General features: G+C 45.4%; 1 protein-coding gene across 5 annotated transcripts in view; it reads left to right on the top strand.

The window, feature by feature from the left end:
• TMEM225B (transmembrane protein 225B) overlaps positions 1-21,957 on the top strand; it is a 32,191-nt gene extending 10,234 nt beyond the window's left edge. Inside the window, exons 3-10 of one of the 5 annotated variants that reach the window (XM_047714624.1) lie at positions 7,312-7,486; positions 9,113-9,191; positions 10,482-10,692; positions 12,194-12,340; positions 12,765-12,836; positions 13,160-13,297; positions 20,733-20,786; positions 21,609-21,957. In XM_047714624.1, coding sequence (XP_047570580.1) covers positions 9,180-9,191; positions 10,482-10,692; positions 12,194-12,340; positions 12,765-12,836; positions 13,160-13,297; positions 20,733-20,786; positions 21,609-21,781 — 807 coding nt within the window. In that variant the 5' untranslated portion in view covers positions 7,312-7,486; positions 9,113-9,179 and the 3' untranslated portion in view covers positions 21,782-21,957. Of the gene's footprint in view, positions 1-7,311; positions 7,487-9,112; positions 9,192-10,426; positions 10,693-12,193; positions 12,341-12,764; positions 12,837-13,159; positions 13,298-20,732; positions 20,787-21,608 lie in introns of those variants that run through there. The other 4 variants (XM_047714625.1, XM_047714627.1, XM_047714629.1 and 1 more) reach the window with 4 other exon arrangements.
• Positions 21,958-27,749: the final 5,792 nt, after the last annotated feature.

The following is a 27,749-nucleotide window of genomic DNA, read 5'->3' as shown; positions in this document are numbered from 1 at the left end:
GGTTCATATTTTAAATAACTTTTCCTCCTCCCACCTCTTCCTTTATCAAATCTTACCCATTTGCAATATTTCTAAAAGATTCATATGAGGTCCGAGTTTGTGTTCATGAATGAGCATGTGAACATCTGAGTGTAGAGAGAGATACTCTAGTGAGAAAGGTGTTGGTCTCTGATACATGAAGGGAGTCTTCCTCAGGGATGATCATGTGGCCAGGGTGCTATGTGGGCAGAACCTCTACGGTGAGGATCTCCTCTTTAATTTATCTGTTCAGACCCTGCCCCACCCCATATGTAGCTCCCAGCCTCTCCCTTCTAAAGTTCTGAGATGACTCCACTTCCCTCAAACTCTGCTTCCCTTTCTGCTAATCCTAGTATGTCTGTCTGGTTATCTACTTCATAAACCCGAATTTTAGTTTTCCCACCACTTTCTCCAGATCTGCTCAACTTGTATTCATCTTTTCCCTATATTGCAAGGACATTTTTCATACTTTTTTAAAAAACAAATACTTCTGGAATACTCTGATCATCCTGTTCCCCACCAGGAGTTTTTCTTGTTACATTTTATTTTTTTTATGCTTTCTGTCAGATGGTGAGACCTGGTTTGAGGATCAGTTAATTATAAAAGCAGAAAACTCTCAAAGTAGGACTACAACTACACGAAGGAGATGAATATGAACAAAACAAACATAAGGGGCTCTGAATATGGACAAAACTTTCATAACACCACAAACTCTATCCAACAGCCATAAATTCTTAATTGAAGAGAAATCCCAAATGTGTAATATTTGTGGGAAGTTATTCAGGTGGAACTCATACCTTATTCAGCATGAAAGGATCCACACATAAGAGAAACCTTATGAGTGTCATGAATATGGAAAAGCTTTTGGCCATATTTCAAACTTTATTCAGCATCAAAGAACACATACTGAAGAGAAACCCTATGAATATAGTCACTGTGGGAAAACCTTCTGGTGCAGCTCATACCTTATCCAGCTTCAGATAGTTCATACAGGAGAGCTGCCTTATATGTGTGATGATTGTGGGAAAACTTTTGGTCGGAGCTCAAGACTTGTTCGACACCAGAGAATCCACACGAGGGAGAAACCCTATGTGTGTAGCATGTGTGGGAAGGCCTTCAGCCAGAGCTCAAGTCTAATAGAACACCAGCGAGTTCACACCAAAGAGAGACCATATGAGTGCAATGACTGTGGGAAAACTTACAGTGGTAACTCACACCTCATTGAACACCAGAGAGTCCACCCAGTGGAGACTCCTTATGATTGCAGCGAGTGTGGGAAATCTTTCAGTAGGAGTTCACTTCTTATTAAACACCACAGGATTCACACTGCAAAGAGACCTTATGCATGTTGTGAATGTGGGAAGGCCTTCAGTTGGAGCTCTTATCTTATTTAGCACCAGAAATCTCATGGTGGAGCAAGACCTTCTGAATACAAAGAATGTGGGAAAACCTTCAAGTACAGTTCATACCTTTCCAATCATCTAGGAATCCACACAAGAGAGAAACTGAATGAAATGAAGTGGGTAGAGCCCTTGGTCAGAGTTCAGCTCCGATTGAATGTCAGAGCTTGCAACTGGGGAGAAAGCCTTTGGGTTTCATGAGGGTGGACAGCCTTCTGTGCTGGCTCAGCTCTTATTAAAACCTGAAAATACAGATGGTAGACAAACCTCATGGGTGTGTTCAATGCACAAAAACCTTTAGATGGAGTTTCTGCCTTACTCAACATCAGCAGATTCACTTTGGAGAAGCGTGTGTCAGAGAGGGCTGTGAAAGGAACATAATGCAGCACGACCAAGGTGGTGGCTAAGCAGAACCTTCAGTTAACACTATGATTTGGTGTCGAGAATCTGCATCAGAGGGAGATTCTGTGGTTTGGTGTCCAAATCTTCATAGTCTTCTGGAAATGGAATGAGTTAGGTCCATCCCAGGGAAGAAAGAATCAGGAAATTGTAGATTTGGACTAGTAGGTCAAGAAAGCAGCCAGGTGACCTTTGAACCCAGTAACTCTATCTCATCTATTCCATTTGTTGTAACTATCAATGGAAGTGGCTCATGTATCTTGCACCAGCAGGTCACTCCTCAGTGTTCTGCAGACTACTCTGCAGACTCTATTTTTGCTTTATAGGACATATGCACTTAATAAACAGGCACATTTTCTAGACCAAACAATCTCTCAGGATGACACGTTATGGGCTTTGTTATGTGTCAACGTGGGCTGAACTGCATTTGCCAGAATGCCCTTTTCTGTATTTTTTCTGGTTCTTGTGGGCTCGAGGGAGATTCTCAGGAGACCAGGAGGGCAGAAGAAAAGCAGCAGTTATTATTTTTGTGGCTCACCCACGTTGTTGCTAATCTGCTGACTCAGCTCCCCAGGGAGCGGCAGCACCTGGGCCTGCAACTCACCTACCTTCCCCTGGATCCTGCTCTGCCTTTGCTGGGCTGTGTGTGTGTGTACACATGTGTGTGTGTGTGTGTGTTCTCGTGGTTTTACTTCTCTGATCAAATCCTAGTCATACACGTGCTTACTGTTCTTGAACAAGTACTGATTTTCAGTTTAGATAGAGAGGAATGGTTAATTTCTGGCTGTTTTTGGAAAAATAATTTTTATGATTTCCTTTGAGAAAAAGTCACAGTTCAAACAACTTCATAAGAAAATTTAAATCATAACCTGAGACAGAGCTTCACTACTGTATAATTGTCCAGGAAAAGGTTGAATAGCCAAGCAGTTGAATAGTGTGATACATAATGGATAAAACTCTTAAAAATATTTTTTATTTAATTTTTTATTTTTTATTTATTTTTTAAAGATTTTATTTATTTATTTGACAGAGATCACAAGTAGGCAGAGAGGCAGGCAGAGAGAGAGGGGGAAGCAGGCTCCCTGCGGAGCAGAGAGCCTGATGTGGGGCTCGATCCCAGGACCCTGGGATCATGACCTGAGCTGAAGGCAGAGGCTTTAACCCACTGAGCCACCCAGGCGCCCCAATATTTTTTATTTTTAAGAAATCTCTACACTCAACGTGGGGCTCAGACTCATGACTCCCAAGATCAAGACTCACACACTCCACTAGCTGAGCCAGTTGGGAACCATAAAATTTAAAAAAACTTTGAGCACCCATTTATCATGAAAATTTAACTAATTAATTAAATTTATTTATTTAAAGATTTTTAAAATTTATGAGAGAGAGACAGAGAGGGAACACAAGCACAGGGAGCTGGGGAGGGATAAGCAAGCTTCCCGCTGAGCAGGGAGCCCGATATGGGGTTGAATCCCAGGATGCTGGGATCATGATCTGAGCCGAAGGCAGGTGCTTAACGACTGAGCCACCCAGGTGCCCCTAGCATGAATATTTTAATCATTAAAAGAAATTCCAGGGGCGCCTGGGTGGCTCAGTGGGTTAAGGCCGCTGCCTTCGGCTCAGGTCATGGTCCCAGGGTCCTGGGATCGAGCCCCACATCGGGCTCTCTGCTCACCAGGGAGCCTGCTTCCTCCTCTCTCTCTGCCTGCCTCTCTGCCTACTTGTGATCTCTGTCTGTAAAATGAATAAATAAAATCTTAAAAAAAAAAAAAAAAAGAAATTCCAGGGGCGCCTGGATGGCTCAGTGGGTTAAAGCCTCTGCCTTTGGCTCAGGTCATGATCCCAGAGTCCTGGGATCGAGCCCCACATCGGGCTCTCTGCTCCGCGGGGAGCCTGCTTCCTCCTCTCTCTCTGCATTGCCTCTCTGCCTACTTGTGATCTCTGTCTGTCAAATAAATAAATAAAATCTTTACAAAAAAAAAAGAAATTCCAAAAGTACCTCTACTGGGTAGTATATTGTTAGGTTAGGTATCTGAAAGAAATAACTACTTTGTTGTAAGTGCTTTTTAAAAAAAAATTTTTTTTTAAAGTAGGCTCCATGCTGGGCATGGGGCCCAACCGGGGGACGGGGTGGGGTGGGGTGAGGGCCATCAAACTCACGTCCCTGAGATCAAGACCTGAGCTGAGATCAAGAGTTGGATGCTTAACCGATTGAGCCATCCAGGCACCCCAAGTAAATGCTTATTTTTCGTTACAAAAAAAATCAGATTATTTTTCCTCCAGTTAGTTTGGATTAATGATTATCTAAGCTATCAATGAAAATTATACTTACAATGTGGACTCTTAAAATGGAAAATTGCCAGTCTCCTAGTCCCCAAGTCTGGTCTGGTGCTGTGCACACAGCAGGTACTGAGTGAATAGCTCTGGAATGAATCTGTTTACCAGACACCACAGTCTTCTTTATTTCAGATATCCTGTCTGCACTCCTCTACTTTTCTCCCTCTGTAATCGATAGGTGATTATCAGCACTCACTGAGGGTCACCTTGCTCTAAGGACCGCCTTGCATCTGGATGTCCTGAGAATGGACTTGCCCTCTGCGAGGTTGGGTCTGAGCTCAAGTGCCCACTTACTGCACTCGACACATGACCCTCCTTGAGTCCCTCCTCACTCCCTTCACCACAGAAAGGGCTCTTCCTTCTGTGGGGTCTTGAGATGTGTCAGGGATGAGGCAGGGCTTGATGAGTTGGGGTTGATGGCTGGGCGGGATTCTGATTGGTGGAGAATAACAGAGAGGGGCACCCCAGGACAAGGCAAGTGCGTGGGGTGAAATGCCAGGCTTCAAGGGCAGAGGTTTCTGTGGAGACCAGGAAAGGGGAGAAAAGAGTTTGTCTAACAGCATCAAAAGCACTAAGGTTGGTGTGTGTGTGTGTGTGTGTGGTCGGGGGAGATGCCTGGCTTGCTCAGTCATCTGAGCACGTGACTTGATCTTGGAGTTGTAAGTTCAAGCCCCATGTTGGGTATAGAGATTACTTAAATAAAATGTTAAAAAAAAAAAAAACAAAACAAAACACTGAAGTGGGGGCTCTGATTCTTTGGGCACAACCATTACAAGTGGCCAAGCAACTGACCAAGCTCTTAGATTTCAGGTAAACACAAGGGCAACCACTCAGCCCAGTTGTTGGTCAGGCCTTTCTCTTAGTACTGAACATTCCACACCAGGAAATGTTCGGTCCTGGGCAAACTGGGATGACTGGTCACCTGACGCCATAGTAACCCCACCTCCCTGGTCCCTCATAGCTCCCAGCTGCAAAAGGACCCAGTAGAGCAGGAATTCTTAACTTAGGTTGCATACTGGAATCACCTGGGTAGCTTTCAGAAGACTATTGCCTCGGTCCCAGTCCCAGAGATTTTATGGTGTGGTGTTTGGCCTGGATATTGGCATTTTGCAAGTTCCCAGGTAATTCTAATGTGCACCAAGGTTGAGAACCCATGTGATAGAGGATATTAATGCTTTACAGGTGCTGAGAGAAAGGCACAAAAAGACCACATAGGATCTGTGCCTTAGTCACTAAGGGCTAGTAAGAGGACGGGGCTGGGACTGTGGAGTGCATCAGGGGCCCCATGTGAAAGTGGAGGGAGGGTGTCCCAGGAGGAAGGAGCTGTGGGAGGGGGCTCGGGCCTTGGATTTGGAGCCAGCTAGTGAGGGGGTTCTCTAGGGCAGTAAGCTCGGTCTGGGAGGGGGAGGGAGCAGGCACCTGCTCCCTTCCCAGTTCTGTTACCTGGTAAAACTACAGTTTGGTTGACTTGGGTTTTCCCTTTGAAACTGGCCGGAGGAAGCACAGAGCCTAGGGGAAGTCAGAGCCCCAGCTCAGGGGGGTCCACCCCGTTTTCCAGCAGGCAATTACTCTTCCGTTGTCCATCCTCTACCCTGGAGCTGGGAAAATATGAAAATATCTCTAGAGGAGGCTATAACCTAAACCTATGCACACATTCTAGAATTTCCAGTCCTAGTGGCGGCTGGCCTGGTAGCCCTTGCCTTGCTGTGTATATAGCCTTGGGACCCCTGGGTGAGAGGCATTTTCTGTGCTCTGGTTAAAGAGGTAGGAGTCTTTGGGCAAAGGGAAGATGGGAGGAGGAAGAGGAATTTGGGTACTGGCATCCAAACATGACTGCTTTCATCTCACCTGTCATGGCCCTTAGGATGAAATTCTACAAGACCCTTCACGTCCCAGCTCTGCCCATTGATTTCTTCAGTCCTCTTGGGGGTACTCCTTCCAGTCATTTTAAAATTTGTTGGGCCCCTGAACACAGTATTTTTCAAATGTAGGTCAAAGCAACTAATGGGTCATAAATTAATTTATCACAGTGAGTTGCAACCAGCGCTGAGGGTAAAAGAAAAAATTAGGCAGGACCAGAGGAGGATAGACAATATTTGCATGCATTGAGTGTAGCAAAGGTAGGTGAAGCTCTTCTGTGTGCATGTGCCCTGTATAGTAGTTCTTGCTGTAGAGCCAGTGAAAACCTTTGCACAATGCAGTCCCCTTTCGGGGATAAGATTCTGCCTAATCCTGCCTCCTTTCAGGTCTTCCCTTGAACTGTATTTGCCTCTGCAATCCCTGTAGCTATGTTCCTTTGTGCACTGATCACATCTGAAAAAAAGGGAAAGATTTATTCAGTTACTTGTCTCTGTGCTAGATTGCAAGCTCCATGAGGGCAAGGACTGTATGCAGTGAACATCTTATCTGTCATTGGAGAAAGCACTGAGATACCGCGTAGCTGAATGATAAACCTGAATGATAAAAGTTTAGCGTCCAGCTGTGTATATGTCCTTTTTTAAAAAAAATTATTTATTTGACAGACAGAGATCACAAGTAGGCAGAGAGGCAGGCAGAGAGAGAGGGGAAGCAGACTCCCTGCTGAGTAGAGAGCCTGTTGCGGGGCTTGATCCCAGAATCCTGGGATCATGACCTGAGCTGAAGGCAGAGGCTTTAACCCACTGAGCCACCCAGGCACCCTGCTGTGTATATGTTCTTAAACAATAATTTTATCTGAGAGATTTCAATATACCAAAAAGCTGGAAAAAAGTATAAATGAACACCCTATATATTACTCAGATTAATAATTATTACTGTTTTCTGGTACCTGCTTTCTATCCATATACTTTTTTCTGAATTACTTGAAAGTGAGCATGGATATAACCTTCACCCCTAAGTACAATGTCATCCTTCTCCTAAGAGGAAGGTGGTTCTACATCATTGTGACCCTAGTAACATACCTCAGAAAAAGAATTTAATTCCCTAATACTGTCTGAAGTGCAGTCCATATTCAGACTTCCTCCAGTTGCCCCAAGAATGTGTTTTATAGCTCTTTTATTTTGAATCAGGGAAAAAAAAATCAAGGGTCCTGAGAATTTGGGGTCTTCTTCCAGTCACTTGCCATTAGGCCCTTTCAGCCATCTGGCTGGAGGAGTTATTATTACCATTCCTGTTTCAGGAAGGAGAAAACTGACACCCAGGAAGGAGAAATAACTTACCCAAGGTCACCCTCCTGGTAATGGCAGAGCTGGAATTCGAATTCAGATCTGCCCGGCTCCGGATCGCTTCCACCTCCTTCAGCGCACCCACCGCGAACAGCTGCGGAGGCCAGGGACTGCCGAGCTGAGAGCCAGGTGAGTGGCGGGCGGGTGCGGTCGCAGGGCCGGAGAGTCCCTGCCCCCCGCCGCAGGGCCCCGCGGGCTCCGTGGGCTCCATCCGCAAACTGCGCATCCTCTCGCTCCTGGCCTCCGGGCCCAACGGAAACTCGAAAACTCCGGGCCGGGGGTCCAAGGTGCGGGTGAGGGGCCCTCCTGGAGGGAAGCCCTGCCCCGGAGACCGGGAGACCCTGACGGTTCCCAAGGAGGGAAGGGAGGCCGAGGGGGAGGGAGGGGCAGGGTGTCTCCGCGGATAAGGGGTTGTGAAAAGGGCCCCCAACCCCCCACCTCCAGGCCGCACAGAACCCTACGGGCTGTTGGGACCCACTGTGGGGTGGGGGCGGATCATCAGATCTGGGTCCATTTTGGGGTCTGGAAAATGTCCCCGTGGCTTTGGGGCCAGAGAAGGGCCAAGGAAGCTTGTCGGCAGGAAGGATCCTCTGACCAAACCGGGGTCAGTTTGCTGCCCAGGTTGCCCGGAACCATTGGTGGGAAAGGGGCTGAGGCTCCAGTGGCCCTGACAGGTACCCCCACTGTTCCGACCAGATGTACTTTCTTTTGTCCATCCCTTTCATTCCCAGTACAGTTCCCTGATGACCCCGGGGATGCGCGGGGCCTCCGGAGGGAACAGGGCTGCATCCAGGCTGCTGCAGGGTGGCTCAGGGACTCTCCCAGAGGGAACCCCGATGGAGGAAGCTCCCCCAGGCCCGCGGCTCCCGGATGGTCCAGGCTCCACCAAGCTGCAACTCTTTTACTTTCCTGGGTCCTTTTAAAATAATAATTAAGACAGTATGATAGTTGCTGACAGTTGTTTTTGTTTTGTTTGGAATGCCTTTTTTTTTTTTTTTAAGATTTTATTTATTTGAGAGAGAGAGAAAGTGACCCCAAGCAGGGGGAGCAGCAGAGGGAGAGGGAGAAGCATGCTCCCTGTTGAGCAAGGAGCCCAAGGCAGGACTGGATACCAGGACCCTGGGATCACTACCTGAGCCCATGGCGGAGGTGTAACCCACTGAGCCACCCAAGTGCTTTTGGCAAAATTAAAAGTTTTAGCAATTCTGTAACCCACCGCACACCCCATTCACTCTCTCTTTCTCACTCATGCAAATGAGCTTATCTAGTAGGAAGAATTCACTGGTTCCTGATTTGAAAGTCACCAAGCTGACCTCTGGGCGTGAGGCCTGAAGTGGGAGGGAGGGGCAACCCTGTGGGCTTCTGGTCCTTGCCCCTGCACTGACAGACTGTGGTGGGTCTTACTCTCCTGTTCTCTGTTTCAACAGTACAAAGGGGTCCCTGTATACAAACAGGGACCCCCTGAATACAAACAGGATTCCCTGTTGTATTAACATGTCTAGGGTCCTTTGAGTCTGGCCTAGATCAGTGCATCCCCCAAGTTGTATGTCCATGGGGTGCAGTGGTCTAATCCCTGTGCTAAGGGCTGTTCCAGAAGGCTGGCAAGGTCCTCCTCACTGGAGAGCTGCCAGGTGGCAGAGGGGGGCAGATATGAGGTGGCACACTGGGGTACATCGGCCCTGAAGTCACCCAGGTGGGGGGGGGAGGAAAGCTTTGTACCCAGTGACCTGTTTTTTGTGTCTTTCTCCCCGCTAGTTAACAAGAGCCTGCGAGTTCCTGTCTTTTTTCATCCCTGAATCGTTACCGCTGGCCTAAGCTGGGCATGGGGCGTCCGGTAAGTGTGGACGGAATGACAGGTAGTGGCTGGTGGCTGGGAGGGCTGGGTGCAGTGGATGATGGGGCCAAGCTGAGCTTTATGGGAGAGGCAGAGGGCCCCCCCCGCCCCACCCTGGGGAGGGAAGGACCGCAGGGAGGCTGGAGCTGCTTGGGAGGGAGACCTGTGGGTATGGGGCAGGAAGAGTAGGGGCTTGGGGACTTCCTGGGAGGACGGCCGATGAGATGGAGGTGTCGCGTGGTGATGGAGCATGACCAAAACAGGGAAAACACGAAAGCCTGTTTTAGGCAAGTTGAGGTTGCGGGGGAGCAGGCGGAGGTGCAGACCATCTGTTGACAGTGTCTAGAGGACTCCACCCCACCTGGAGAAGGGGTGTCAGGATGGCTCCAACCAGAGGGCTATAGAGCTAGGACTGCTCTCGGGACTGCCTGCCTCCATCATTTTAGAGCAAGGAAACTGAGGCCCAGCAGTGAGGTGACTGAGTGGTGTGGCCTAGGGGGTGGAGGGAAGATCTAAGGGGAGCTTTGGACAGAGCGAAGGATTATTCGGGTGGGAAGAAGAGAAGCTTGTGACAGGAAGGAGGGCAAAGTGCAGGAGGCTGTTTCCAAATCAGTCTGAGAGCACTCAGAGAGGAGTAGCCTTTCACGTGTTTATAAACAGCAGATTTTTTGGGGTGTGTGTGTGTGCATGAGCACACCCCCCTCTCTGCGGGTCCCACAGCCTCAGAGACATTCCCTGCCCCGGCTGCAGTGGGGGGGGGTGGTCTGCCTTGGGACCGTGGAGAGGCCCCAGTGCCTGGGGGGGATTGCGCAGGGTGTGGACCAGAGAGAGCAACCCACTCACTCTCGAGGGCCCTGTCTTCTGCACTTCAGACCCCGGCCTAATGACCACCCCCATCGTCATCCTGAAATCCCCAAAGCTATTGGCTATTAGCTGCTTGCGGAGCACAGTGCAGGGGGTCTTTGCAGGTGGGGTGATTGTTAACAGAATTGAGCGGTGAGAACTTTAGGGTTGGTGGGGCTTTGGGACTGGCCTAGTCCAACATCATTTATTGAGGTGGAAATTGGGGCTCAGAGAAGGGACCCTACTTGCCCAAGATCCCCCAGTGACTCAGTGGCAGAAAATGTTTCGTGCATATTTTAGGTTTGCTGAAGCGGTCTGTAAGGTTGTCAAGTTTATCTAGGCCAAGAAATCAACATTTCCCGAGCCTCACTTATGTACTAACATTTCTACAGGCGTCATCTCCTTCCCCTGTTCCGCATGAGAAGCCCTCACTTTTCCCTTGAACAGGTGATGATGACTTTAGAGAACAAGGATATGAAGGGATTCACGTGGGCCATAGCCCCAGCCTTGACCTCCCTGGGCTACCTGCTCATACTGCTGGTCTCCATCTTTCCCTTCTGGGTACGGCTTGTAAATGAGGAGTCCCACGAGGTGTTTTTCAGTGGCCTGTTTGAGAACTGCTTCCATATCAAGTGCTGGAAGCCTCGACCCTTATCAGGTAAGGAGGGATGGAGGCAGGGACAGGACAGGGGGAGATGGGGCCAGCATGGGGACTTGGGTGACAGAGGACCAGATGGAGTCAGAGAGGACAGAATTTAGTAAGTGCATAAGGACATTTTCTGAGTCTCTACTCTCTAGGTTAGAGTAAAGTACGTGGTTAGCAAAAAGTTGATAGTATCAAGTCGATCACCAGGGTCAGGAGCAAATGTGTCTGCAAGGAAGTTGATTTCTGGGGTAGGAGTGGCTTTACCTAGGATGGAGGGGCGGGGGTCTTGCCCTACTGCGTGAGGCTCCACCACCTCCCAGGGCTGCTGTTAGTTCCCGGACAAGGGACCCTTTTTGGTGGGCACAGCTCCCAGCCGGGGAACAGCCTTGTTAGTAGAACCCAGGCTGGATTTCAGCCCCCACTTGTCCCCTGTGCTCAACACCTGTCCGACTGCAGGTGGCAACCCGGCAGATAAGGTGCTCAGGCCCGAGTACCACATTTTCAAGGGAAAGCAGGCGGATATGAGCCCAGTGGACCAAGGATGCACTTGAGGCTGCGTTTTACAAGGGATTTAGGGAGGTCAGGAGGATGTCTGTCTTGGAAAAGGGGTGAGCCTCTTTGGGGAAGAGTCCTCTCTCCTGGTGACGAAATAGGAGAAACCTCTTTGGGGAAGACGGGCCACGCCGTGTGTGCTCTTCGATCTGGGGGTCCTCAGCCTCGGTGCTGCTGACACTTTGGCTGGATACTCTTTGTTGTGGGGGCGCTCCTGTTTCATGCAGGACAGTTAACGCACCCTTACCCCCTCCAACCCGATTGATGCCTCAGTTGTGACAACTAAAATTACCTCTTAGCATGGCCAGATATCCCCAGCAGGGGCTATAAAACTGCACCTGATTGAGAACCATTGGCTTAACCCTAGAGTAGATTCTAGAACATTTGGGTCTTTAGCAACACCTTTGTCTTTTTGTCCCACCCCTAGCTGTCCATCTCTCTGTGCTTAGGAGGGCGTACAGACGTGTTTTAATGTGCGTCTGAGTCACGCCAATAGTAGGGGATCATTGAGACCCTGGCTCTGCCATTTTGGATCTGTTTCATTACTTCTGTTAACTGGGATAAATAAATAAGCATTAACCCCCCCACCCCCTCCGAGTTCAGAACATCTTAACTGCATAAGTTCTGATTTTCCACCAAGGGCTTATTTCAGTGTGATCAATACTGATACAATTCTTCACATTTCCATGCGCAACTTTTATAATTTTTATTGTTTATTGAAAAGGCTGTTTGTCTATCTAGTTTTTTTTTTCCCCCATACACTTCCATGTCATGGGGAACAAAATGTTGGAACCAGAGCCTTCTCGGAGGCCAAGTGGTGGGGTTGGAGCCGTGGTCCCAGGCCACAACTGTGGGACTGAGGGTGGCGAGCTCCGGGGGCCTTCTCTGCAGGCTCTGCGGGGCTCTGTCCCCGGTCACGGGTCAGGGTTTCCAGCTGCAGCCCAGCTTCCCTCCCCTGCAGTGTACATCATTCTCGGCCGCGTTTTCCTGCTGTCTGCGGTTGTCCTGTCTTTCCTCACCACCTTCATCCTGGTGTCCTTTGCGTCTCAGCTGTTTCCAAGGACCTGGAAGCACAATCTGGTGTCAGCCTTCATCAGCTTCCTCACAGGTGTGGAAGAGGCAGGCAGGCCTTGTCCTCACGCAAGCCTCGGCCTTGGGAAGGGGTTGGGGTGGCGGGACCCCAAAGCAGGGAGATGGTTGGTTTCTGTGATGTCAGGAGAGAGGGAATTTTTAGGGCCCCTCTCACCTGCTGCCTTCTCTGAGGCTGTCTGCCCCCCAGGATGACAGTCGCTCTCCCCGGGGGCCACTTGGCCCCCTGCACTACAGCTAGCATAGCCCTCACTGCGTTGGCTTGGGGTCATCGGTCTGGGGTTCTTTTTTGCCATCATCTCTATCCCAGCCACTGTCATAGAATCTGGCGCAGAATGACAATGTGGAAGTGAAATATATAAGATGAGTGAAATATAAGTGTTTCTTGGATGAGTGGACGGAAGACACCATCTCTGCCCTTTGGAACCTTTTGACTTTAAAAGGCTGGCCAAGGCCCTCCCCCGGGAGGCTCCCATCACATGGAGAAGGTGGAACGCTCACAGTGGGAGAATCAGGTTGAGTTGCACCCAAAGCATTGCACCCAGGGGCCCCAACTGGAGTCAGCCAATAGCACGGGCACAGAGGGGACCCGGGAAAGGGATTTCTGGTTATGGGGCCCCTGGGAGCTGAGGCACATGGGCTCTGAAATGAGTTGGGATGGAGGCAAAGATAGGCGTGTGGGGTAGAGGTTATGGGCTCTGATAGGGCATAGGTGTGGGCTGGAGAAAACAGCCTCCGCACAGGAGCCCCACCGGTGTGGACCATGTGCCTCTGTCGATTAAGAGCAAAGGTGGGAACCATGGGAGGAGAGCAAGAGTGCCTCCCTGTGACCCTGCAGGGGTCTGTGCCTTCCTGGCCTTGTTGCTGCATGCCCTGGAGATCCAGAATCTGAGGATGAAGCCCAGCCCCCCGCAGTTCTCCGTGCAGTGGCCTTACTACGTCCTTGGCTTTGCCATCGTTCTGTTCATAGTGGCTGGTGAGTGTCCTGGGGCTGGTGCCCCTCTCCCTGCCCTCTGTCTGGATTCAGGAGCCGTGGACGCTCTAGAGCGGTGCTGTCCAAAACTCTAACTGTCCAAAAGTCACTAACTACTTGTGGCTATTTAATTAATTAAAATGAAATATGTAGAAGTTCAGTTCCTCAGTCATGGTAACCACACTTTAGGTGTTTGGTAACATTATAATGTACTAGTAGCTGCCATATTGAATGGGACAGATGTGGAAATTTCCATCAGTGCAGAGAGTTCTACAGAACAGCACTGCTCTGGAGCCTCAGCCCTCTCTCTTACCCTTGTCCTCCCTAACTTTAGAACCAATCTCCAGATTTCATATTCTATCTTATTCTGTCCTGACTCCTACAGGTTTCTGTGCCTGTCTCTATCTCTGTCTTGGAATCTGTGATCTTATTCACCTCACCATCACCTTACTGTCTTGTCTTTTTTTATTTATTTTTTAAAGATTTTATTTATTTATTTGATGGAGAGAGACCACAAGCAGGCAGAGAGGCAGGCAGAGAGAGAGAGACAGGAGGAAGCAGGCTCCCTGCCGAGCAGAGAGCCCGATGCGGAACTCGATCCCAGGACCCTGAGATCATGACCTGAGCCGAAGGCAGAGGCTTTAGCCCACTGAGCCATCCAGGCACCCCCTGTTTTATCTTTGTAGACCATCATCATCTATGCCCTCCATCCTATCTAATTTTGTCCTTTTCCCTAATCTTCCTGCTATACTAACCTGACCCATGACATAATCTATTTTTTTTTAAAGATTTTATTCATTTATTTGACAGACAGAGATCACAAGTAGGCAGAGAGGCAGACAGATAGAAAGAGAGGTGGAAGCAGGCTCCCTGCAGAGCACAGAGCCCGATGCGGGGCTCGATCCCAGGACACTGGGAACATGACCTGAGCCGAAGGCAGAGGCTTTAACCCACTGAGCCACCCAGGTGCCCCGACATAATCTATTTTAACTTGATTTTATTATACATTGAATATGTAAAAATATTTATCATATATGAAGTAGATAATTAAAAATAAACTGATGCCCATTTCCACCATATAGTTTTAAGAATTAGCCATATTTTCATGGAGTCCATGGTTTGTAAGTTACATTCTTATTTATGTGTCACTGAGAAAGAAAAAAAGGATGCTAAGAATCATTAATTATAAGGTGCTGTAGTCTGTAAGGCACATCCTTATTTCAGAAACATGAAAAAAGTAGGCTTGTTAACATTGATGAAATATGGTAGAATATTAAGAATCTTTGAAGTCTTCACCTCTCTCAACCATGTGGCTCTTCGTGATCTTGTCCTCTTGTCTCTCCTCAGAAAGCAATTATTCTGAAGTTTCTGATAATCATTTCTACTGCACACACGTTTGTCCTAAAAAATATAGGACTTAGTTTTACTTGTTTTAAAACTGTTTATACAACATTTAATACTGTTTATACAACATTATAACCTCCATATTAATACAAGGAACTCTAAGGGTCATTCATTTTTAACATCTTAAGTACTTAATTGTATAAACTAAGCTTGTCTGTAGAAGGAGTATGGTATTTCTCTGTGGGAGAATTTTAAGCTCATGGTTCAGTTTCTTTTAATGACTATAGGACCATTCAGCTATTTGATTTCTTCTTGAGTTAGTTTTGGTAATTTATATATTTCTATAGGTTTGTACATTTTGTATAAGTTTTGAAATTTATTGACATAAACTTACGCGAAATGTTTTCTTTCTTAACTTTATTTTGTGCTGCATCTGTAGTTACGTGCTTCATTTTTTAATTATTTTATTTTATTATTATTTTTTAAAGATTTTAGTTATTTATTTGACAGAGAGAGAGAGAGATCATATGTAGGCAGAGAGGGAGGCAGAGAGAGAGGGAAGCAGGCTCCCCGCTGAGCAGAGCACCCGATGTGGGGCTCAATCCCAGGACCCTGGGATCATGACCCGAGCTGAAGGCAGAGGCTTTAACCCACTGAGCCATGCTGTGCTTCATTTTTCATACTTAATTTTTTCTTTTTTCATTGCCAGGTTTGTGTCAGATTTACCACATTTTTAGTCTTTCCAAAGGTCCAGCATTTAGCTTTCTTGAACCTTCATATTTTATGTTTGTTTTCTTTTTTTTTTTTTTAAGATTATTTCTTTATTTATTTGACAGAGATCACAAGTAGGCAGAGAGGCAGGCAGAGAGAGAGAGTGGAGGAAGCAGGCTCCCTGCAGAGCAGACAGCCTGCTGTGGGGCTTGATCCCAGGACCCTGGGATCATGACCTGAGCTGGAGGCAGAGGCTTTAACCCACTGAGCCACCCAGGCGCTCCTTGTTTTCTTTTTTAAAAATTTTATTTATTTTTTATTTTATTTATTTATTTAAATATTTTATTTATTTATTTGACCGACAGAGATCACAAGTAGGCAGAGAGATAGGCAGAGAGAGAGGAGGAAGCAGGCTCCCCGCCGAGCAGAGAACCTGATTCGGGGGTCGATCTCAGGACCCCAAGGTCATGATCTGAACCAAAGGCAGAGGCTTTAACCCACTGAGCCACACAGGCGCCCCTTATGTTTGTTTTCTATTTGATTAATTTTTGCTTCTTATTTTGAACCTCCCTCCCTACTGCTTTTTTGCATTTATTCTGCTATTCCTTTTCCAGCTTCTTTTTTTTTTTTTTTTAAAGATTTTATTTTATTTATTTGAGAGAGAGACAGTGAGAGAGAGCATGAGTGAGGAGAAGGTCAGAGGGAGAAGCAGACTCCCCATGGAGCCGGGAGCCCGATGTGGGACTCGATTCCGGGACTCCGGGATCATGACCTGAGCTGAAGGCAGTCGTCCAACCAACTGAGCAACCCAGGTGTCCCCCTTTTCCAGCTTCTTAAGTCAGGATCTAAACTCATTGCTTACTTCTTCTTTTCTTTTTTAAGATTTTGTTTATTTGAGAGAGAGACAGAGCATGAGAGGGGTGAAGTGCAGGGGGAGAAGCAGACTCCCCACTGAGCAGGGAGCCCAATGCAGGGTTCTATCCTGGGACTCCAGGATCATGACCTCAGCCTAAGGCAGACACTTAACTGACTGAGCCACCCAAGTGTCCCTACTTCTTCTTTTCTAAGTAGGCAATTAAAGCTTTAATTCCCCTGTAAGAATTGCTTCATTTGCAGCTCTCATTTTCTTACGGAAGTATTTTATGTTATTATTCTATTTCAGATATTTTTAGTTCCCCTTATGATTTTTTTGATCCATAGATGATTATTATTATTATTACTATTTTTTAAGATTTTATTTATTTATTTGACAGAGAGATCACAAGCAGGCAGAGAGGCAGGCAGAGAGAGAGGAGGAAGCAGCCTCCCTGCTAAGCAGAGAGCCCGATGCGGGACTCGATCCCAGGACTCTGAGATCATGACCTGAGCCGAAGGCAGCGGCTTAAGCCACTGAGCCACCCAGGCGCCCCCATAGATTATTTTAAAGTATACTTTTAAATTTCCAAGCATGTAACTTTTAATTGTATTTTTGTGTTAATGATTTTAACTTAATTTCAGTGTGATGAGGGATCATGGTCTATATAATCCTAATGCGTTCTGATTTATTGAGATTGTTTTATAGCCTAGTTGGAAGTCCATTTTTTTAAAAAGATTTTATTTATTTATTTGACAGAGAGAGATCACAAGTAGGCCGAGAGGCAGGCAGAGAGGGGGGAAGCAGGCTCCCCACCCAGCAGAGAGCCGGATGCGGGACTTGATCCCAGGACCCTGGGATCATGACCTGAGCCGAAGGCAGAGGCTTTTAACCCATGGGCCACCCAGGCGCCCCTGGAGGTCCATTTTGATGTTTGATGTTGAACGCAACTTTTCACTTATAAACATTAGATCAAGCCTATTTATTATATTATTCTAATCTTGATTTAGAATTGTTCTAGTTTAAACTAGTCACAGAAGGAGAAATACAAAGGTTGTGCAATGTGAGATGACAGAAATAGTCAAGATCATAGAGGCAGAGTAGGATGGCAGTTGCCAGTGGCTAGCAGGGCAAAATGAGATGTTGTTCAATGAATATTATGTCTCAGTTATTCAAGATAAGTAAGTTCTAAAGATGTGCGGCACAACATAATACCTATAGTTAACAATACTGTACCGCGCGCTTACAGATTCGTTAAGTAGGTAGATCTCATGTGAAGTAGTCTTACCACAATACAAAAATCAAAACAATAGATGAAAATGATGAATTTGTTTTTCAAAAAATGGAAATGATAAAGATACCCAAGTATATGTATATATTTTTTAAGTATTTATTTATTTGGTGCAGAGAGAGAGACAGAGATCACAAGTAGTCAGAGAGGCAGGCAGAGAGAGAAGGGAAGCAAGCTCCCCACTGAGCAGAGAGCCCGATGTGGGGCTCGATCCCAGGACTCTGAGATCATGACCTGAGCCAAAGGCAGAGGCTTAACCCACTGAGCCACTCAGGTGCCCCCCAAGTATATTTTTTAAATGGAGAAAATTAACGTTAATTTTAAAAGGCTGAAAAAAAAAAAGTACAATAGAGCCTACCTCCTATAGGCAGTTCTCAGTCTCATTCACGTAGATGCCCTGGGTTTGTGTTTTTTTTTTTAGATTTTTATTTATTTATTTATTTGACAGACAGAGGTCACAAGTAGGCAGGGAGGCAGGCAGAGAGAGAGGGGGAAGCAGGCTCCCTGCTAAGCAGAGAGCCCGATTCAGGGCTCGATCCCAGGACCCTGGGATTAGGACCTGAGCTGAAGGCAGAGGCTTTAACCCATTGAGTCACCCAGGCGCCCCAAGACACCCTGTTTTCCTTTTCTCATTGCTTCCAACTTAACGTGATAAGAACCATCCCTGACAATTCAAATGCCAGCTTCAGAGGGGCAGAGCTTACACATAGATGGAAATTTTTCTTTTGATTTTTTTCCCTGTGAAACTCCTCTAAACTGTCTTTATAAGTGGCTTAATGACAACCTAACAATTGACCTCGCTTGACCACACAATGCACAGATGCGGCTGGCATCTCTCAGGCCAAGAAACAGAATCAAAGCCATGTGGAAAGGTCCACAACGACATGGTCTGCTACAAAAGCATACCTTTCCAGAAATCCAGTTATTAATAAAGTTAACTCACATTTTATTTTATTTTTTAAAAAGATTTTATTTATTTATTTGACAGAGAGATCACAAGTAGGCAGAGAGGCAGGCAGAGAGAGGGGGAGGCAGGCTCCCCGCTGAGCAGAGAGCCTGATGCGGGGCTTGATCCTAGAACCCTGGGATCATGACCTGAGCCGAAGGCAGAGGCTTTAACCCACTGAGCCACCCAGGAGCCCCTTAACTCACGTTTTAATCGTATCATACTTGTTTCAAGGCTAACGCACGTGAAAACATGTGAGTTCAAGTTTACCAGTAAAAGAGACAAATACATGTATAGTGAAACTATTCACAAATTTTTATAAGCCTAGACTCATGCTCACAGGGAAGTGGAAAAACCACATCAAGGGAGGGGCGGCAGCGGAGAAATTCACAGGTACACAGATTTCAGTTCAACACAAAGAAAGAAAGTCCAGGAACTATAACTATAGAACAAGCCTTTCAAAACACAACGAAATGGAAATACTAGCGCAAGCATGGGAAAATACAGGAATGTTCTCTGCAGCATTATCTAAGGAAGAGAAATAGATAAACTTATGTTACATTCATGTAATGAAGTACTATGTAGCTGTTAAAAAGTATAGTAAATCTTTATGTATTGATGTGGAGGGCCCTTCATGCTCTATTAACTGAGGGGGAGAACAAGTTGGGAAAATTGTGTATAAAATGATTTTAAAGGCAAAAAAAAGAGTTGTTCTGTTTTACTGGTGAATTGAACTTTTATTTTTTTAATTTTTTAAAAGATTTTATTTATTTATTTGACAGATAGAGATCACAAGTAGGCAGAGAGGCAGGCAGAGAGAGAGGAGGAAGCAGCCTCCCCGCTGAGCACCTGGGACCATGACCTGAGCCGAAGGCAGAGGCCTTAACCCACTGAGCCACCCAGGCGCCCCTGAATTGAACTTTTAATCATTATGCATGCTGTGATCTTTTTTTTTACTTCTAGTAATCCCTTTTGTGAAAGTCTGTTTTATCTGGTATTACTCTAGCTAGTAATAGTACTCTAGTATTTGCCTGTTATAGATCTTTCTAATCTTTTACTTATATGTAATCATATAGCTTATGATTGTATCTTTTGCATCTAGTTTTATCATCTTTGTCTTTTTAAAAAAACATTTTATTATTTGTCAGAGACAAAGACAGTGAAAGAGGGAATACAAGCAGGGGGGCATGGGAGAGGGAGAAGTGAGCAGGGAGTCCGATGTGGGGCTCGATCCCAGGACCCTGGGATCATGACCTGAGCCAAAAGCAGACACTTAACGGCTGAGCCACCCAGGCGCCCCTAATCTTTGTCTTTTAACTGGAGCATTTATTATTGATTTATATTTATTGTGACTACTAATATATTTGTATTTTTTCCTACCATCTTTTTGCTTTGAGTTTTTTCTGCTCCCCACCTCTCTTGCCTTGCTTTGAATTGATTCACTTTTATCGATAGAGTTCTCATTAAATATTTCCTCCCTCTTTAGTTTGGAAGTCATGCAGTCTATTTGCATTCTTGTAGTAGCTACTCTTGTCATTTTAACATGCTTACTAAACAAAGTTGAAAGTTCACCAACATATTTATTCTCTTTGTAAATAATACAAGGTAATGTCTTCCCAATTTATATGCTGTTTCATACATTTTAGTTTCTTCTGTTTCCTTTTTAATTCTATACATTTGATGTTACTGTGATTTTATGCATTTGATATTTATTGGCTTAAATTTACCCACATATTTACCAGTTTAGTTGCTCATCAACCCTTCTCAGACCTTCTGTCCTTCTGCCTGAAATACATCCTTTATAATGGGTTTTGGTGAGGGTCAGTTAGAGATACATTCTCATATTTTGTTTGTATGAAATTATCTTCCTTTCATTTTTTTAAATATATTTTTTAAGATTTTATTTATTTATTTATTTGACAGAGAGAGAGAAAGAGAGATCACAAGGCAGAGAGGCAGGCAGAGAGAGAGGGGAAGCAGACTCCCTGCTGAGCAGAGAGCCCGATGTGGGGCTCGATCCCAGGATCCTGGGATCATGACCTTAGCTGAAGGCAGAGGCTTTAACCCACTGAGCCACCCAGGCGCCCCAATTCTGTGTCTTTTAAGTTTAACAACCGAATGATATGCAGGTCTGTGTCCGCCTGCTGCTATTTCTACTGGCTCTTGTTTCTGGTGCCTTGTTTCTTGGTATGTTTGTGAATTCATTTTCCTTGGAAGTTTTTCTTTTTTTTTTTTTTTTTTTTCCGGGTAGAAACTCGTTGAGGCCTGTATTTAAAGTGTTCTTTTCAAAAAGGGATTTGCATTTGCTCCTGTTTGATGCTTGGATGTGCAACTAGGATCACAACAGGTATTGTGAATTTGGTTGCAGACCCACAGAGCAGCTAGCCTCTGTTTATGAATTCTCAGTCAATACAGGTAACTTTGAAGTTCTAGCTCCATATGGCAGACCCTTGTTAGATTGGTCATCTTGAGCAGGCCCTGGGCTTTTCCTCTCACTTTGTGTCCCAAATGTCCAAAAGAATGGAAACTCAGGGTCACCTGGGTTGAGTGTATGTCCCTACGGTGAAGGCTGATTGTATGCTTGCTTAAACTCTCTAGGTTTCTCTTTTCACTAGAGTTTTGTTCCTAAGAATGCCTTACCCTGATGCCAGTTTGATTCTGTATTTACCAATAGGTTTCTGAAGAAACACCTTCTATCGAGTTTTTGTTTTTTTTTCAGTGGGAGAGTATGTAGTCTGCTATCACACAGAACATAGAAGTTGTCCTTTCCCTTAGACTTAACCTTAACATAGCATTTATTATTCGCTCAAGCTATCTCCATTTATGACACAGTTTTCTTTTTCCTTTCTGCCTCGCTGGGAGTCTTGAGCGGGGCATCCAGAGGCCTGGGTTTTGTGTCTGACCTTCCTCTCCTAAACCTTGTTTTCTTACCTATTAATAGTTAGCCTGTTGCTAAGACACCCTCCAGCACTGGCTCTGGTTCTGTGAGTTTATCCATCTGTTCGTCTGCCTTGTCTTGTGATGCATTCTGTTTTCCGTCTGTCTCTGTAATACTCTCTGTTGGAGGGGAGAACTAGGGAGGTTGGATGCAGGCCAGAGGGGGTCACATTCGAGGAGGGCATTCCTGACGTCACTCCCTAACCTGACCCAAACTTTCGCTGTTACCCAGGTGCCATCTGCCTCTTCCAAGAGACAGCCTGCCTTAGCTGCCATTGGTTGCCTAATTCCCGGAGTATCGAGGAGAGCCAGGGCGTCCCCCACCTGGAGAATCTGGAGAGTTTGGGAGGAGACCTAAGCTCCATACAAAAGGAGACACTGCTGAAGGAAGAAACGGTTATCTAGTCCAGGAGAGCGTCCTCCAGGCGTCCTCAGCTGTATGAGCCTGTGAGACCTAAGGGGCAGCGGGTCTCCACTGCTTCCAAGGAGCTTCGTGACTCAGATCAGTGCTTCCCTTCCCTGTACTCACAGCTATTCTGTCTTGCTTATATTTGCAGTTTATTAAAAGTTTTTTGAACTAGTCTGTGTTTCCTGAGTGTTTTGTCTTTTTTTTTTTTTTTAAGATTTTATTGATTTATTTGAGAGAGAGAGAGCACAAACGGGGGTAGTGGCAGAAGGAGAGGGAGAAGCAGACTCCCCACTGAGCACAGAGCCAGATGTTGGGCTCCGTCCCAAGGTCCTGGGATCATGACCTGAACCTAAGGCAGGTGCTTAACCGATGAGCCACCCAGGCGCCCCAAAACTCAAAATTTTGATGGAACATTGTGTTGGCTAAGCTGTGGGGTGGCAGGAAGTCAAGTGTTGTAGATGGAAGTGCAAAATGACATAACCCCTGCTGAGGGGACTCTTAGAATGGGTGCGAAACTACAGAAGCATTCCTGCTTTAACATTCTCAATTTAATGATTTATCTGACAGATATACCTACACACATGTTTAAAACTGACATAGGTATAGGGATATTAAGGGATGCATTTGACACATCAAATGAGCAACTCATGTCCATTAATGGGGGACATGTTAAATTACGTTATATCCACACTAGCTTAAGGGAAAAAAAAAGAGTGAGAAAGATGTTTATGTACTGACATGGAAAATTTTCTAGGACATATTACATGATAAAAAACAAGGTATCTGGTGTAGTTCCTTTTATGCAAGAAATGGGGAGAAGATAAGGAAAATATACAAATATTAGTATTTGCAAATAAATGCTTGAAGCCTATATGATAAACTATAAATCTTTGGAGATGGAGATAGATTAGGGAATGGGCTGGAAGGAGCAGGCAGAGATAGGAGCAGTAATTCTCTGCGGGTAACTTTTTATATGATTTTGACTCACAAAACATGTAAATGTTTTACCTATTCTAAAAACTCCTATTGAATTGTAAAAGCTAAATAAGTAAGGGTAATATAAAAAAAAAATCCCAAACTGTCCATACCAGCACTCTGAACTTATAACCTTCATATATATTTTTTTAAGATTTACTTACTTGAAAGGAAGTTGTGGGGCATAAAGTTCAGAGTGAGAAAGAGAATCTTAAGCAGATTCCCCACTGAGCCTGACTCAGGTCCTGATCTTAGGACAGTGAGATCAGGACCTGAGCTGAAATCAAGAGTCAGTTGCTCAACTGACTGAGCCACCCAGGCACCCCTATAACCTACACTTCCATTGTTAATGCTAAAACAACTCTCACATCTGTCATTTTACTTTGTCCTGGCAAAGATAGGCCAGGTATAAATAATTCTACCCATTTTTTAAATTAAAGAACTACAGAGGTGATGTCTTTTTTCAGATAATTTTCTACCCCTCTCCCTCTGCCCCTCTGTCTCTTTCTCCCTTCCTTCCTCCCTTTACCCGTTCTTTTCTCTCAGGGCCTCATAATGCTCTCAACTCATTCAGTATCATGTTCCTTGCTAGGAAAAAATGCCCTCATTTGCTCGGCATCCCTGAAATCTCTTTCCTTTTTGACATTGCCATTTCCCTAACAATCCTTTGGTTATAGTCTGACCTCTCAGGGCCAGAAGCATGAGATTGGAATTTGTCTGGTTCCCTTTGCAGTTTTCAGACTGCTGTTCTTAATTTTTCTTCAAAAATCTTCTCTTCACATCATGGGGAAAAAGGGCCAGTGATGTAGAAAAGCTCTTCCAAATATAAAAGATAAATATATAACTGTGGTTATTAAATAATTTGGCAGGTCCGGACATAGGAGCTAGATTAAAGAATAAGAGTCCAAACATAGAGGCAACTTTATACAGGGAAAAATAGAGCCTTCAACAAATGGTGTTGAGGGAAACTTGCTAGTCATTGGGAATATGGAAGGCATAGATTTTTTTTCTTAAAGATTTTATTTGAGGGAGTGAGAGAGAGAGAATGAGATAGAGCATGAGCAGTGAGGAGAAGCAGAGGGAGAGGGAGAAGCAGATTCCCCACTGATCAGGAAGCCTGACACAGTGCTTGATCCCAGGACCCTAGGATCAGGATCTGAGCCAGGGGCAGACACTTAATAGACTGAGCCACTCAGGTGCCCTTGGAAGGCACGGAGATTTAAAATAAAGAATAAATGGGGACTGGAAGAGATTATGCTGAGTGAAATAAGTCAAGCAGAGAGAGTCAATTATCATATGGTTTCACTTATTTGTGGAGCATAACAAATAGCATGGAGGACAAGGGGAGATGGAGAGGAGAAGGGAGTTGAGGGAAATTGGAAGGGGAGGTGAACCATGAGAGACTATGGACTCTGAAAAACGATCTGAGAATTTTGAAGGGGTGGGGGGTGGGAGGTTGGGGGCACCAGGTGGTGGGTATTGTAGAGGGCACGGATTGCATGGAGCACTGGGTGTGGTGCAAAAATAATGAATACTGTTATGCTGAAAAAATAAAAAAAAATAAATAAAGAAAAAGAATACACACACACACACACAAAATAAAGAATAAATGAAGGGCATCTGAGTGGCTCAGTCGCTCAACCATTTATCTTCCACTCAGGTCATGATCTCAGGGTCCTGGGATCGAATCCCACATCGGGCTCCTTGCTCATCAGGGAGCCTGCTTCTCCCTCTGCCTCTGCCTGCCATTCTGTCTGCCTGTGCTTGCTTTCTCTCCCTCTCTCTCTCTGACAAATAAATAAATAAAATCTTAAAAAAAAAAAAAAAAGAAAGACAAATGGCAGTGGGGCACCTGGGTGGCTCAGTGGGTTAAAGCCTCTGCCTTCAACTCAGGTCATGATCTCAGAGTCCTGGGATCGAGCCCCACATCATGCTCTCTGCTCAGCATGGAGCCTGCTTCCTCCTCTCTCTCTGCCTGCTTCTCTGCCTACTTGTGATCTCCATCTGTCAAATAAATAAATAAAATCTTAAAAAAAAAAAAAGACAAATGGCGGGGTGCCTGGGTGGCTCAGTGTGTTAAGCCTCTGCCTTCGGCTCAGGTCATGATCCCAGGGTCCTGGGATCGAGCCCCACATTGGGCTCTCTGCTCAGCAGGGAGCCTGCTTCCTCCTCTCCCTCTGCCTGCTTCTCTGCCTAGTTGAGATCTCTCTCTGTCAAATAAATAAATAAAATCTTTAAAAAAGAAGAAAGACAAATGGCAGGGGGCACCTGGATAGCACAGTTGGTTAAGCGTCTGGCTCTTGGTTTCAGATCAGGTCATGATCTCAGGGTCCTGGGACTGAGTCCCAAGATGGGCTCTGTGCTCAGTGTGGACTCTGCTTGAGGATTCTCTCTGTCCCTCTCCCTTTGCCCTTCCCCCTGTTTTATTTCTCTCTCTCTCTCAAATAAGTAAATAAATCTTAAAAAAAAGACAAATAGAAAAATACTTGCAAGAAAAGGGCCAATTGTCTTAATGTCCAAAAAACACATATATCAATAAGAAAGAGATAAATAACCTAACAGAAACAGAGGGAAGGATAAACATAGCTAGTCCATGGAAAAAGAAATACAAGTAAATAATGTGGGCAGGAATAATGATTGACTTTCCTTATAATTAAGAAATGGAGGTAAAAATTGTGGCATCATTTATTTCCCTCATCAGATTGGCAAAGATGGAAAAGTTCGATAACATCCAGTGTTGATGAGATTGTGGGGAAATGAATGTTAATCGCCCATTGTCAGTGGGAATGGAAATTGGCGCAGACTCCTTGCAGGAAAATTTGGCAGTAGCTGACAAAATTCCAAATGCATATAATTCCAAATGCATAGACCCAGCAATTCCATGTATGGAATTTATCCTTTGATAAAACTTGCAAGAATGTTTAACAATGTTCATTCTAGATTTCTGGTAAATCTTAATGCTGGAAACATCCTAAAAGTCTACCAAGAGTCTCCATAAGTCATGGCAAATCCATGCACTGGAACACTATGCGGCTGGTTAAAGAGAGTGGGGTAGATCAATATGTGTAAACATGGAAAGAGATGCTATTTAGTGAATAAAAGCAAAGTGCAGAACAGAATATAGCAGGATTCTGTTTATGGGAAACAAACAGGATATGCATTTTATGCTTAGTTTGCCTATAACATTTCTGGAACCTGCTTCACAGCCTCATCCCAACCTCTGATTCCTCAGCTCTTCCATTCTTGTTGGTTTCCATCCCTCCGCTCTGCTCAGCTTAGACTCCTGGTCACTCGACATAAACTTTTCCCACCAGAGTCCTCATTCCCTCCACTCTGGGATTCTCTATGTCAAATCCCAACATTAGGTCAATCCACCTGCTTATTTTAAGCAGATTTGCCCCAGATTGCACAAACAATTGTGTGGCTTGATTCTCTCACTTGTTTGGTTTCAATCTCACTTGGGTGTTCAGTGTTGCTTGACAATCTTTCCATTCACCTTACAATTTTTTTCTTTTTTCTAAAAGATTTTATTTATTTGAGAGAGAGAGAGGAGGAGAGAGCACAAACGGGGGGAGGGCAGAGAAAGAGAGCACACGCAGGGGGAGAGGGTGAGGGAGAGGGAGAAGCAGGCTCCCCACTGAGCAGGGAGCCCGGTGTGGGGCTTGATCCCAAGACCCAGAGCGGAAGGCAAATGCTTAACCAACTGAGCCACCCAGGTGCCCCTACAGCTTTTTCGTACATTATTTCATATCACAATAGATATTTCAGTTTTTTACTTCATTATTTAAGCCTATCATTGTCCTGTGCGTTCTCAGCAGGTAATATCACTGGGGAAAGAGGTCAAGAATGAACTCCTCAAACACCGCTGTAGAATGATTTAAAAACCATCTACTTCAGGGGTCAGCCAGCTACAGTCCTTGTGTCAAATAAAGTGCTGGGTGTGAGCTAAACATGGCTTTGACATTTTTTCAGGATTGCAATAATGAAGAATATATGAAAATGCATCCAGCAAAACTTAGGATAGTTATTTCTGGCCTTTCGTGGAAAAAGTTTGCTGAGCCCTAACCTAGACCATTACTCTTTGAATCTTTTTGAATCTTTTCTTCCCAATTCCTCTCCAAAGCTGCCCTGGAAACCTGTGATCTGATCCAATCTCCTCCTGCCTCTGCCAGAATGCTCTCTTCTCTGTGTCTTCTCCATGGCAAGCTGATGGAAGGTTTTTGATATCACTAGGAGTAGCTCAGTGTTCCCAGATAGACTGAGCCAATCAGGCAGTTTCATTTGGCCCTGGATGTCAAGTTTGTCTAATAACTCTCAGATGTGAGTGCATGTTAGCGGATGGAGGCTATCCAACACCATTCCCAAGGTGGATTGATTACATAATTTGTAATATAAAAAAAATCTGTGATCCTCTGAGCCCAGTGGACTTGGTCCCGAATGCGTCATAACGTATGGACCCAACATTATCTCTTTCCAGATAACCAACAAGTTGTTTGCTTTTAAAATGTTCATTCTTATCGATATATGTGGCTTTGGTCATTTACCAAATTATTTCACCTTCTCTCTCATCGTCCAGATCCAATCAATCCTCAAACCGTGGCACTGTTACTTCCCCAGTAAGTTTCCTGTTGAATCCCTCTTGGCAATTTCTGGTCTCAGGGACTGTCCCAGGTCTGTACCATCCTCCCTCTCCTAGACTGCTTCTTAAGCTTCTTTTTATGCAACAGTCAGCCATCTCGTTTCTCCACCTCCCTCCCCTCTTGCTCGGTCTTTCTTGAAGGGTTCTCAGCAGCATCTTCGCAAAATGTGTCCCTTCCCGCCTTGAAACCTTTCCATGGCTCCCCATTGCCTTTAGCTCACCAGCTGAAATACTAAGTTTAACCGTCTGCTCCAGTGGCCCGGGTGGTGTGGGAATGCCGTCAACCCCTCCCCACTCACTGGGGACACTCACCTCACTTTTTAAAAACTCACCCTTCAAATCTGAGCTGA

The sequence above is a fragment of the Lutra lutra genome, chromosome 18 (genome assembly GCF_902655055.1).
Source record: "Lutra lutra chromosome 18, mLutLut1.2, whole genome shotgun sequence".
Classification (NCBI taxonomy): Eukaryota; Metazoa; Chordata; class Mammalia; order Carnivora; family Mustelidae; genus Lutra; species Lutra lutra.
This window is presented reverse-complemented; position numbering and strand designations above follow the sequence as displayed.